The sequence below is a fragment of the Mercenaria mercenaria genome, chromosome 2, assembly GCF_021730395.1.
Source record: "Mercenaria mercenaria strain notata chromosome 2, MADL_Memer_1, whole genome shotgun sequence".
Classification (NCBI taxonomy): Eukaryota; Metazoa; Mollusca; class Bivalvia; order Venerida; family Veneridae; genus Mercenaria; species Mercenaria mercenaria.
In genome coordinates this window covers 69,183,238-69,197,137 of record NC_069362.1, presented here as the reverse complement: position 1 = coordinate 69,197,137, position 13,900 = coordinate 69,183,238, and the positions used below count along the sequence as shown (strand labels likewise).

General features: G+C 36.1%; 1 protein-coding gene across 1 annotated transcript in view; it reads right to left on the bottom strand.

The window, feature by feature from the left end:
* The window catches only part of LOC123562262 (GPI inositol-deacylase-like), a 92,827-nt gene extending 85,596 nt beyond the window's left edge, over window positions 1-7,231 (bottom strand). The window contains exons 1-3 of the mRNA XM_053526393.1: window positions 7,060-7,231; window positions 1,282-1,349; window positions 682-702 (exon numbers count right to left, since the gene is read on the bottom strand). Coding sequence (XP_053382368.1) covers window positions 682-702; window positions 1,282-1,349; window positions 7,060-7,194 — 224 coding nt within the window. The 5' untranslated portion in view covers window positions 7,195-7,231. The remainder of the gene's footprint in view (window positions 1-681; window positions 703-1,281; window positions 1,350-7,059) is intronic.
* Window positions 7,232-13,900: the final 6,669 nt, after the last annotated feature.

The following is a 13,900-nucleotide window of genomic DNA, read 5'->3' as shown; positions in this document are numbered from 1 at the left end:
ACCAGATGCACAACTTCACATGCTATATGTTTTATGACTCCAGGTCAAGTACATTTTGAGATACATGGGACAAAAACTTTTATTTTTTTACTAAGTCAAGGGCCATAACTCTGGTCTTGCAAAGGAAAAAAAACACAGGTGCACAAATTTACATGCTGGATATTAAATATTCGTACATGGTTGCATGACCCCTGGTGAATTTTTGAGATACATGTGACATAAACTTAGGCCCTTTTTATGCATATTTTTGACTAAGTCAAGGTCCATAACTCTGCCTCCAGCTGAGTAATATCTCTATCAAAACCCCAGATGCACAACTTCACATGCTAATAATATTCCTGTAATGTTTCATAATCCTGGGTGAAATACATTTTGAGATACATGCAACACAAACTTAGGTCCTTTTATGCCTATTTTTGACTAAGTGAAGGGCCATAACTCTGGCCGAGTCCCAATTAAAACACCAGATGCATACCTGCAAGGTATGATGACTCTGGGTAAAATACTTTTTGAGATATGCACGACATGGACAAGGGAACTCTAAGTTCCCCACCCTGACACCTACCAAAATTGTATGCGCACAAAAAGATACAAAACTTTGAAAATTTTAACAAAATTTAGTACAAGTTCATAAAAAATAATTACAGATATTACAGAAAAAACTGAAATATTTGTACTTACGCTACAATTTCTGCATACTTTCTGAAAAAGGAAGATACAAAGTGAAACTTCTGTGGTTATCTTCCCTCCACCAAACGTTGTCAGTTTTGATATTAAAATTAATTTTCTCTAGTAATATTTTCTGTTGAATATTTCAGATGTCAGAACAAAAGAATACCTGAGAATATATTTAAATAGCTGACATATTTTAAACTTCATTAATTTGTTTCCTCACTACCATTTTTGTTTTTGTTGGATTTTTAAAATGTTATACTGACGTAATTATAGGTCATATGGTGACTTTTCATTTATAATGGTGGAGATCTTTGGTGCCCCTCCGGGCATTGTTACAGGTATGGGTGGGTTGAACGACAGTAAATCTTAAGGTCAGCTGGATGACTTCATCACTTGAAAGAATTCTACTCCCCGAGGGAGGTTTCTATCCCACGTCAGTGAGGGGAAAGTGATTCTAGGTCAACATCCTTAACCTCTCTACTACACAGGCTCCCGTGTTTCTACACAAGGTTTACAACTGATGAAAACTTCATGATCAATTTTTAACCAAGCCCTCTAACTAGCTTTTTTACAATTTTTGTTTTTGATTCAATATCAACATCTTACCCTTCTCCATACACATACAACCCATAATTTGGAAACTTTTTCGTCACAGCTTTCGGTAAAGGAACTCTCTGAAAAACATTGTAGTTTCATTCAAAACAAAATATAACAAAATGAATATTGTTCAAAAATATCAAAACTGAACAAGCATTTAAACTCTTTCAACAAATGACTAATTTCAATAGCAGGTAAGTAGCACTATGAAAAGATGTAATGAAGTTAGAATATTTTTTCACATGAAGAAGATTTATTTCAATATTTTACACTCTACAGAATTAGTAAACACATCCCAGAGTTTGACTAAATGCAACCTTCAATTATTTTTAGACAAGTGTCCAGAGATATAATAATATATTTGTAAAATACTTTTAATTTCTAAATTAGCACGATTCGCCTTAAAACCCAACTCACTCACTCACTCTAAATTAGCACAACATAAGGCGTAAAAAAAAAAATTGTTTGTTTCCGGTGGCCCGACCTACCCTATTTTTTTACGGCCGACCCTAAACTTTTTTAGCGGTAAAATCGGGCCGCATATTCTTGCAAAGAAGTATATTATTATTTTTATAGCTCTTTGCACGAATGGACTACTCCACCGATCGAGCGAGTGAATTTTACGTGGTATCTTTACCAAATTGAGAAATTACATCAGGCAAAATTACCTGGATTGGCTGGAATTTACCCGCGAATCGTAAAAATATCAAAACGTCATGCTGGTAATTTACCAATCCACAAGCATGTGCGCCCTGTCGTAATATATGATTTACATCGCGGTTACTTTTGACACAAAAAACGTGCGTAGTGCATTCATTTTTTAATATAATCGCTTCAAATTTTCAACACCGCTTGAGAACTAATACAGTTTGAATTCTATAACAATTTTAATAAGATATCGGCAGGAATGTAGGCAAAATTCTTTAAAAACGATCAAATTTTCGTAAAATGTTCTGTAAAATTTCAAATTGCGCGATCTTGATTATTTATTTCTTTCTTAAAGTAAATAAACAGTACATACTATGGTAATAAAATTCAGACTTTTGATCAGAAAGTACAAAAAAACACAATTAAAAAATCTTAAATAATGAAAAAGCGGTAGCAATTTAAATACATGGTGTAAAACCACTTTTGGCAAACAGATTTGTTAGCGCGGCAGAATAGGTTACGTGACCTCGTGAACGTAAACAGAAATGTGGTTTTAAAATAAAGCATGTCGTTGCAGTTTTTAATAATATTTAAATGATTCTTTTTACATGTATTTTTTGACACAACACTTTGTTAGATATCCTTCTCAAACAATAATGTATATTCCTTGAGGGCAAATAAGTCACAGAGGTAGGATGTCCAATATCATCGTTCACGGTTTGACACATTTATATGTCAGTTCATTCGGGATATTGCACATTCGCTTTTAAAAAAGTAAAGAAAAAACTTTTTTATTGATTTCTTCTCAACAATTTAAGGAATCGAGAAAGTAAGATCAGACAGTGACGTGTCACATGGCGCGAAAACATGACGTAATGCCATGACAATCTTGGGCAACTATACCGCTTTGATCTCCACTCCAGATGCCATAATAACCGACACACTTCTTTTAGCTCTTTGAGGAGGTGTTAATTGGTAATGAAAACAAGGCCAATTACTTTGTTTATCATCAGAATAATTACCGATAATTGTTAAAGTTTTTTTTTTTTCACTTTCAACAGGGGCCGGGTGGATGATGATTACTGTGTCCATATTTTGGGACACTTTTCAAAATAATTATTTTTCGGGATAACAGATTGCTACAGTTTTCCATTTTTAATTATTTTTGAAATAAGTCCTGTTTCTTTGAGTCATATGAAGTTATGAGTCTACAACATCACAATTTATGTGATAGAATTGGAGATCCACTTAAGTCTGGGCAGGTCTACTAGATTTTAGCAGTTGGTGGACCTGCTGGCAACTGCTGAAAAAAAGTTAAGGTCGAGGCCTGCAGAGTCATGAAAAGTCAGTTTTTAGATGGGATTTATAGTAGTAAGACGTTGAACAACCACTTGCAGCTTTATTAATTCACAATTTGTGCATACCAGTCAAAACTCCACTGTCTAGCATTTCCAGTTAATCCAGAATTTTAGATTGGGGTAGGGGGTGATGGTATTAATCTCAATGCAGCTCAAAGATGCAAATCATATTCCTGGCCAGTGGACTTTTACTTGGTTTTAGTTTGAAATATAAATGTTGGTTGTTGAATAATATTCAATATTAAATGAATTATTTAAAGAGAGAATCCACAGCAAGATTTCATTCAAGTTTCATGTTTAATCAAATATAAACCCTGTTCTCCGCGAGTAATTGCCAACTTCTCCACATGAATTAGCGGTGGAGAATGAATGATATAGGACACAACGATCCTATGACCACTCGATATGTAGATCGACTGCTCTACGGATTGAGCTAATTGGACGGGCTAACCTGGAAATGGAAAAAAAACAAAAAACATAAGGCAAACATGTAAGGCAAGTATTTATTTCATAATATTTAAATACACAATCAAATAGCATTTTATATTGCTAAAACATCATCAAAGTCATTGTACATTCGGGTGTAAATCAAACATAACAATAGGATGCATGTTTATAAGGTTTATAATTTCCCTGTTTGAAACTACGATGGTGTTGTTAAAAAAAAAAAAGAAAAAAAAAAAAAAAAGCCTACCTACCTACCCTATTTTTTTGGGTCATGTCACTGGAAACAAACAATTTTTTTTTTTAGGCCTAAAGCAACATAAGCACTTAAACAAGAGGGTCATGGACCCTAAAGCGCTCACCTGTGTAAGCAGCTTAAAGTGAGTTTGTATAACGTAATGGTCCAAGTATACAGAGTTAGGTTTATATAAATATCAAGGTTCTATCTATTATGGATATTCAAAGTTTTTTATATTAGCCTATATTATATACATGATACGGGCATGGCCATTTTTTAACCTAAAGCAATAATTTTAACAATTACGGTAGAGAGTTGAAACCCTGATATCACATGCCAAATATCAAGCCTCTGGCTATGATGGATTCAGAGAGAAAGATTTTCAAAGTTTGTTATATATAAGCAGAGCTCCAGATAAGCTTTTGCCCATCACTTTTTGTCTGACTTGGGTATTCGAAATTTGAATTGGGTAAAAATAATATCATTACCCAGCCTTTTCAGAAGTAATAGGGTATTTGCTAAAACCAACTGGGTATTTTACCAATCTCGCACTAACAATTGAGTATTTTTTGCTTACAGTATACATGGTATATATCATTGAACAGGATTGACTAAGTAGCTAAGTACTTTAATGGCACCCTTCAATGTTTAATACAAAAATGTATTTAAAATTGTAATGAATGTTCCATACTGTTGTTTTCTTTTTCACTTTTAATGAAGTCGGAGATCAGTTCATCTACAATATCCTGAACGATGTGGTCACCACAATATGCATTCTCCCAAAAGATATCATTTAGTATTGGTGACACTACATCGTCACAAACAGATAACTGTCATTGTTGAACAGCAAAATATCCCACTAATTAGTTTGTGCTGCAACAATGTTTATTCTTCAACTCTTTTACATTTTATCCAAAGTATCCAAATAACACCGATCAGCTGACTGAATGGTCCTGTGATTTTTCCGATAAATTGCAACCTGTTCTGCGGTAACGTATAAGCAGTCAGTCAAATCTAGCGTTAAAGTCTCGTACCCGTTCTAGTAATAAGGAAAATGCGATACGCAAGCTATTTTTTATGAATTGGGTATTAGGAATTTTACTTGCATTTCATTACGCACACTGTATGAATTCAGTTGGGTTTTCTGCAATTTTAATTGCATAAATACGCAAATACGCAGCTTATTTGGAGCTCTGTATAAGCATTTAGTATGTACACCTCACACGCAAGCCGGTGTGGCAATTTTTAACCCTAGAGCAATAATTTTATCAATCACGGTATAAAGTCAAACCCTGATATCATATACCAAATATCAAGGCTCTAGCTCTTAAGGATTCAGAGAAGAAGATTTTCAAAGTTTCTTATATATGAGCATAAAATTATAGTATACTAGGGATGGCAACGAATAGCATTTTTGGTATTCGAATATTCGGTCAACCTTCCGAACGAATATTTGAAATTGAATAAAATGTCAAGCACTTCAGCTTAATGACAGTAGAACCAGGGGCTCAAACTGTTTCAGATAGACAGCGGGTGCAACCACCATCTACAGGGACTCCTTCTCCCCCCACACTGTAAGCGACTGGAATCGCCTCCCAACATGGACCACTGACTGCACAATAGAGGCTTTCCAAGCCAGCCTGGGAGCCCTCGCACCACACCACTAGATGACCAGATGTTTTGTAAATAGTTTTAACCTGCACAACACTTTTACAACTCTTTTAATGGGCTGCACAGAATTTTACACAGGGTTTTCGACAGTCTGACATGGAATCCAACCATTATATCGGATGCTGATGATGATGATGACGACTTATTCTTCAAATAGCCATGCTAAAAAGAACATTTCACATTCAAAAATTTACTCAGAAAAAAAAGAAATTAAGTTCCTAGTGCTAAATGCACTAAAAATTACACCAAAGAAATCCATAAAAGCATTTCACAGTGTTTGTTAATATTAACTGTGTATTGCACTGGCCCTGAATTAAACACAATGTCCATAAAGGAGACATCAGGTCAGCATTAATTCTCCAACATTGAGTGTTTGCCCACATTGAATGTACACTTTTAAACCTATGTTAAACCTAAGCCTAGCCTTTTATTTATTTATTTATTTGGGTTTTACGGCACACCAACACAGTATAGGTTATATGGCGCCAAACAGGACTACAAATTTTGGTTCCACATCTCATTTACATCAAAATAAAAACACGAGGTATGGAGTATAATGTACACTCAGTATGTGCGTACATCCAACAGGGGCAATTTAATGTTGTTCAATCATATTAAAAACGACAGCTTAGATAACACAAGATAAGTTTTATTTCAAGTCAGCAAGACATATAACAATACAACATAGGCTCTGAGTCTGAATGTGCTTTTTAACTGACTATGTCAACTAATAAAATTAAAAACATTTTTTCTTTCCTATTTGTAAATTGTATTCACAATTCCTTTAGTAAAATAAATACAATTATTAACTTTCAAAAAATGGGTTTATTTTATAGGTCTTTGAATAGGCCTTTATTTTAACCTGTGTGTGGCAATAACCTCAGGAAAGATAACTCTTGCAAACCCTTGATTCAGGTTTTTCAAAATATGTGTCCACAAAATTAAAATGAAATGCCCACTTTCGCATTGTGTTGCATGAAATTTATTTAAAACACTGTATAATTTTTAAGACATAAAAGTATGCAGATTTGAATACAGTAATACACTTGTTTTCCAAAGTGAAAGTACCATGTTACGTATTTGAATGGGGCTAAAATTTCATTTTCATTTCTTATTGAATGGCCCTGCAATCTCTGAATAAGTTATATTGAAATAAAACAAATACAAGGCATGAAAAAAATCAATGAGACGCAAAAAAAAACTGAAAAAGTTATTGCCATATGATATAGGCTATAATCTAGGACATGACTTTAACATCCATATCACTTTATGAGCATATTTTAAGTTCATAAACACATTTGATTTGTCATTCGTACACATATAAATGTCCAAAAACATCATTTTCATCCTGCAATCAAAACTAACAAAAAAAACATGAAACGCCGGGTGCAACGACACAAACTGGCTAGTGGAAGTGACAAGCATTACCAGATATTGAGGTTGTTCAAACATCCATGTCATTTCACATTTATTCTCCTCAAAGTTTAGAATCACGTTTAAGATGCCAGCAACAAGAAGAAATACAATTAACACAGAGAAAGCAATTGCTTTCGGTCCTGCCATCTTTCCTGTAGGCGCTTGCTTGCACGATAGGCGTGGACTAAAACCCGGGATCCGGATAAGCTCTAATAGTGGTAATTAAGATGATAGTCAAGTAATAAATAAATAATGGTTATGTGTGGCTAATGAATATACAACGAATAATCAACTTAAGGGAAAGGGCAAAGAAAAAACTATTTTGTACCTTCTTCAAATATGAAAAAATAAATATCAAGAAAAATTGCATTAAATTGCTTCTGCATTATCTTTACTACAACATGACAAAGAGCTATAAAAATAAATTATATTTTATACTTCTTTGAACATGACTGCTTTTTTAATGTTCGTATTTGATGCTGCTTATTTTCAAACTTTTGAATAAGATTCAACTTTTTTATAACAAATAATTTCCTCAATCCAGTCAACTATTAACACATTTCATTCAGTCAATCAACACCTTCTCATGCAACTAAATACCATTAACACCTTCTACATCTCTCACATCTACCGTGTACTGTCCAACAATCAATTCTGATTATAGCTGGGAGGCGTTTTATCTAGGACAGACTGTTAAAAGATGAGCAAGCTCATTAGGTGCAAAGTTAAAAAGAACTACAATTACTAAGATAAAAACATAGATATATAGAATAGAAAGTTACAGTTGCCAGCCTCTCAGTGAATAGAATCAAACTTGGGCTGGACTGTAAATGTAGGGGGAGACCATTCCAGAAACGAATTGTTCTTGGAAAAAAGGAGTTTGAATGGTATTGCGCGTGAGATTGTGGGATCAAGTAGTTCAGGTTCCTTGTAGGTGTGAGGTGGTTATGGTCAACTGCAATAAGACTGTACCTTATTTTAAAAAATATAATAAGGGAATTTTTAATGTGGCGTTGTTCGAGGGATTGCCAGTTGAGATTATTAAGCATTTGGGTGACACTGCTTGTTTCCCCATAGTTGTTACATGTACGTATCGAGCTGCAGATCGTTGTACACTTTCAATTTTGTATGTGGGGAATTTTTGCCAAGGGTGCCATATAGTGGAACAGTATTCAAGCTGTGGGCGGACATAGGTGTTGTAAGCTGTTTCTTTTACTTTTCTGTTGTTTATTTTGACATTTCTTTTGATGAATCTAAGTGAATTATTTACTTCCGATGTGATGTTATTAATGTGTTTTGACCAACAGAGATCTTACTTAGTGTAACGCCCAGGTATTTAGCAGCTTCTGTAGTTTTTAGTAATATATTATGGAGTGTATAATTGTAGATGATAGTTTTTTTCTTTCGAGTAATCCTCAACACCTCACACTTATTTGGACTGTACTCCACTGACCATTCCTTTTCCCAGGCTTCTAGGGAATGAAGATTATTTTGTAGGGATTGAGAATCAAGGGAGGATTAAACCGTCAGATAGATAATATTGTCATCTGCAAAAAGTCGTGACTTACTTCTGATGGACTCTGGGAGGTCATTTATGTAGGCTAGGAAGAGACAAGGGCCAATGACTGATCCTTGTGGAACCCCGGAAAGAACAGGAAGTTCATCTGAGGTGAAGCCATCCACAGCTACTCTTTGGGAACGGTTCTTGAGAAATGACTTGATCCACTGGGATGCTAATGGGTGGACTCCCAGGGTAACGAGCTTATGAATCAATTTATGGTGGACAACCTTGTGGGGGTAAGAGTGAGGTTAGGTGCACCATAAACCAGTTTAAGCTCCCCAGTGGTGGTTTTGCCACTGACCGTTCCAAGGCGGTGCCCCACTGTGTTCCTGTATTTGTTTGTTTTGTCCTTTTGTGTTCATGTTTGTGTATGGTGTGCAAGAGTTGTTCGTGTGTGTCTTTGGGGAGGCTGCGTTTTTTGAACGTGGCTTTCCCTGTTGGATATTCTTCCTTGTTTTTTTTTACTGAAGTCCATGAAGATGACGTCAGTCAAATACCTCTTGTGTGAAGCTTATAAGTTGTGTTTCACAGCTATGCTTTTACCTGAAGCCATGTTGATACTGGCTAAGGAGATCATTTCTGTCAATGTGGGACATGATATTTGAGACAAGAATATGTTCCATAATTTAGAGGCAATACGTGTTAGGGGTATGGGCCTATAATTACTAGCCTTGGATTGTGGACCTTTCTTGTAAACTGGTGCAACGACTGCTCTCTTCCAGTCTTTTGGGACTTGACCTGTTTCAAGAGATAGTGGGAATATCTTTGTAATGATTGGGGCTATCTCGTGGTGAAGCTCCTTAAGTAATCTTGGGGGAAATTTCATCAGGACCAGAGGCTTTATTTGGATTTAGCCCCATTAGTAACTTGTGCACGCCCTCAACAGTTATAAAGATCGTTGGCATCTCTGGTGCTGATTTAGGGTTTATTGCTTTTTTAGCTGAGTTGTTTCAGGCTTAGGGGTTGGGGCTTTGAAAAGACAGATTCAAACTGTTATTGAGGATATTTGTCTTTGTGGCCGGGCCGGTATGAGTTAGGCCCTCATACTTCAAGGGGGCTGCACCACAACTCTCTGTTTTGTTATGTTTAACAAACGAGTAGAATTTTTTGTTCCTGCCCGGTTGGGAATCGCCAGTAAAAATTACCGATTCCAAATAAGACCAAATGTTGGTTCTTATTTCCTTTTGGATCCTACATTTTAGGGCCTTAAACGCTTGGGCAATGGTTGATTGTTTACCTTTCTTTTTCATGTTTGAATACATTTTGTCCCGTTTACGCATAAGTCTGAGGATTTTGAGGGATAACCAGGTCCGCAGTCCGCACATGTCTTACTTAGTTCTGTTGGGATGTGTTTATCACTCAGCTTATTTATTTCTTCTTGAAATGCATTCCATTCGGAATTGGGATCTGTATGGTTTGAGTTGGAAAATTGAACAACAAACTCAAAACTGATTTGAAATTAGACCAATTAGTTTTCTTATAACATTTAATTAATCTTTTTGGTTGAACTGGTCTTCCTATGTTAATATTTAATTCATGAAAAACTATGTCATGGTCTGAGGTACCAGTGCTTGGGAGGGTTTAGTGGCGTTCACTTGGGCAGGATAATTTGTAAGAAAAAGATCTAGGATGTTTTCTTTCCTAGTGGGGATTGTGACCATTTATTGAAGGTTAAAGTTAACAAAATTGTCAAGGAAAGTGGCGTAAAGGTCTCTGTGTTTGCAGTTGGCCTTAGGAGATTCAGATGACCAGTCAATATCAGGTAGGTTAAAGTCACCTAGTATCCAGACAATACTGTTTGCGGGGAATTTTGGTGACAGATGACCATAACTCTGCAAGGTCTTCTTGGTCATTTTCATGTGGTTTATAAAAGGAGCAGATATAGATATCTCGTACTCGTCATATACTGATTTTGACCAAGCATTGGTTGCAATTTGATTTAAGGTCAGGTTGTTCTTGACTGATCAGATTTTTGTATATGGCAGTCAGAACACCCCCTCCTGACTTGAGACTCTGTCGTCACTGAAGATCTGGTAGTTAAGGTTATCTTGAAAGATTTCTGCTGTGCGGATCTCTGGTTTTAACCAGGTTTCAGTGCAGCAGATGATGAAACTGAAACTGGTTTATTTGCTTAAACGCCTATTTCTACATTTAAAACATGTTCAATGGCGTTTTACAATACAAGTTGAAATAAAATATTAAATATAAAATATTTTAAATAAGATTAATTAAAACGAATCAAAATAGCAATTATTAATTTAAAGTCAATGATAATACTATATTTTAAAATATTACTAACATACAATTATCACAGACAAACATTAAATTTCTATCACTGTCACCAGCATCACTGTTTAAAACTCAGTCAAAACTTAGAATAATGCAAAGTAGTCTCTGAAGAAATGCGTTTTCAACTTTTTCCTAAAGCAGTCAATTGAAGAACTTTGTCTGATGTTCAACGGCAAATTGTTCCACAACTTTGGCCCTATAGTACTAAAGCTTCTATCACTAAAAGTTTTTCGCTTGTTGAAAGGGACGATGTAACAGTCAACTGATGACTCCGAGGATCTGAGGGAGCGCTGGGGGATTTTCGGTGTTAAGAGTTCAATCAAATATGCAGGCGCATTTCCAACATGGCAATTGAACATGTACGTCACGATCTTAAAGTTTATTCTGGCTTTGATCGGCAGCCAGTGCAAATCGTAGAGTGCCTGCTTAGAACTGTCTCTTCTTCTACGATTCAGAACTAACTTCGCACAAATATTTTGAATGCGTTGCAGTTTTGCGATGTCACAATCAGAAATACCGTATAAAATAACATTACAGTAGTCTAAATGCGAAATAACCAGCGATAGCACTAAGGTTTCAGTTGCATCCTGAGTCAAATATTTGCGAATGTTTTTGATTCGGAAAAAAATCAACATTGCCGTTCTACACTTTATTTTTATATGCTCTTTGAAAGTTAAAGTTTCGTCCAAATAGGCCCCCAAATATCTGATGTTACTCTGTCTCTTGATTTTATCACCACAAATATCTATCTCGTGATTGTTTAACTTATTCAACTGAGGGGCACTTCCAAAGGCAATATGTTCAGTTTTTGAGGAATTCATTTTTAGTTTGTTACTGTTCATCCACTCATTTGAATCTGTAGCAAACTCCTCTAGTTCACCAATGGATTTAGCCTCGATGGATGGTTCGGGCTTAAAACGTGTGCTTGCGGTGTGGTCGTCGGCAAAGCCAAAGACGGAAATGGACGGGGGAACAATGTCAAAAATCGTTCCTGCGTACGTGAGATAGAGCCACGGCCCTAAACAGCTTCCCTGGGGGACACCACACGCAAGCTCACGTGCTGATGACACTGTTTGATTCACACTCACGCGGCAGCTCCGTGGCCTCAGATATGAGTTCAACCAGTCCAGTGCAACACCAGAGACACCATACTGACATTTCAAACGTCCAAAAGAATATCGTGATCTACCGTATCAAAAGCTGCACTAAGGTCTAATGCTATCAATGCAGTCACTTCTTGATGTTCCATAGCGTCCAAGATGTCATTGATAAGTCTCAATAAAGCCGATTCGCACGAATGATGTTGCCTGTATGCGGACTGATTTTTCGGAAGGAGATTATGTTCATTTACATGTTTATTAAGTAAATACAGTGCTGCTTTCTCTATCAATTTGGACAAGAATGATAAGTTGCTCACTGGCCTATAGTTTGAGAATATAAGTTCGAGACCAGCTTTCTTTAACAGAGGTCTAACTATTGCCTGTTTCCACTGCACTGGGAAGACTCCTTGAGTCAATGAAAGATTCACTAGTCTAGTTATAATTGGGAGGAGCTCGTTTAAATATGACTTCAACACTTTTGTTGGAATAACATCAATTTCACACGACTTTGTTTGTAACTGGTTAATGAGTTTTCTAACTTCATCCTCACTAAGTTCATCAAATTTTCCAAATTCCGGCACATTTCTCATTGATGGTTTATAGTTTTCAAAATCTTTTAAGCTGTCCCGTATTTTCTGAATCTTTTCCATGAAAAAGTCAGCAAATTTGTCAGCTAGCGTATTTTCATTTTCAACAACAGGCATTGGATTCTCCGACTTGCCGCCGGTGAGATCTGTCACAAATTTGTAAAGTTTTTTGGAATCACCTTTGCATTCGAGCACTTTTTGGCTAAGAGTTCTCTGTTTTTCTAGTTTCAGTTCATGGTGATATTTATTAAGAGCAGTCTTGAAAATTTCATAGTCCTGTGGATTTTGGTACCTCCTCCACAAACGTTCGGATTTGCGCAGAATTTGTTTTAAGTGGCGGATATCCTCATTAAACCACGGTTTCGGATTTCGACAAATAATAGTTTTCTCTTTTAAAGGAGCGTGCTTGTCAATGATATTTTTCATTTCATCTTGGAAAATGTCAATATATGTCTCAATTGAATCACTTTCAATTTTCAAATCAGCAAGGTCACTAGCAAAATCTGAGTCATTTATGTCATTAAAGTTCCGGTAAGTAATAGACTTGCTGATGATGTTTTCCTTTTTCACTTTTGTAATGACTTTTACTACACGATGGTCGGATAAGAAAGGACCGGGTTCACATGAGATAAGTTCAACACCATTTGCGACCTCTGTGATCACAAGATCAAGACTCTGACCGAACACTTGTGTTGGGAAATGTACATGTTGTTGCAACCCCATAGCACATAAACAACTGTTGAATTCAGAAATAGTGTTGGTGTCGTCATGTATATGTAGATTGAAATCTCCCATGATCATGAGATTGGGGTACTTGGAAATAACGTCTTCAAGAAATTCGAAAAAGTCTTTCACAAACTGCGTAGGTGTCGCCAAAGCTGGGGGTCTATAAATGCCTACACAATTAATGGTAATGTTTTTAAAGACCATTTGCCATACTCCGTACTCAAAACTTTCGGTGGTGCCAGATACCATTTTGCGCATTTGAACACTACTTTTACAAGTCAGAGCAATACCGCCACCCGTTTTGTTTCTACGATTCGCAACACTGAGTCTATAACCATCTTGATTTAAATCTGATGTTTCGAATTGGGATTGTTTTTCATCGGAATACCAGGTTTCCGTCAAAAGTGCAAAGTCAATGTTCTCGTCACGAAGCAATTGTCCGACTAGCACATCCTTTTTGACTACTGAATGACAGTTCAATGTTAGACAGGTGACATTCTCTGTATAGTTACTGAGTGTGTTTGATCGTTTTGGATATACAAGATTTGACACATTTACACCATATTGTTTCCTTTGTATTTTGTTACTTG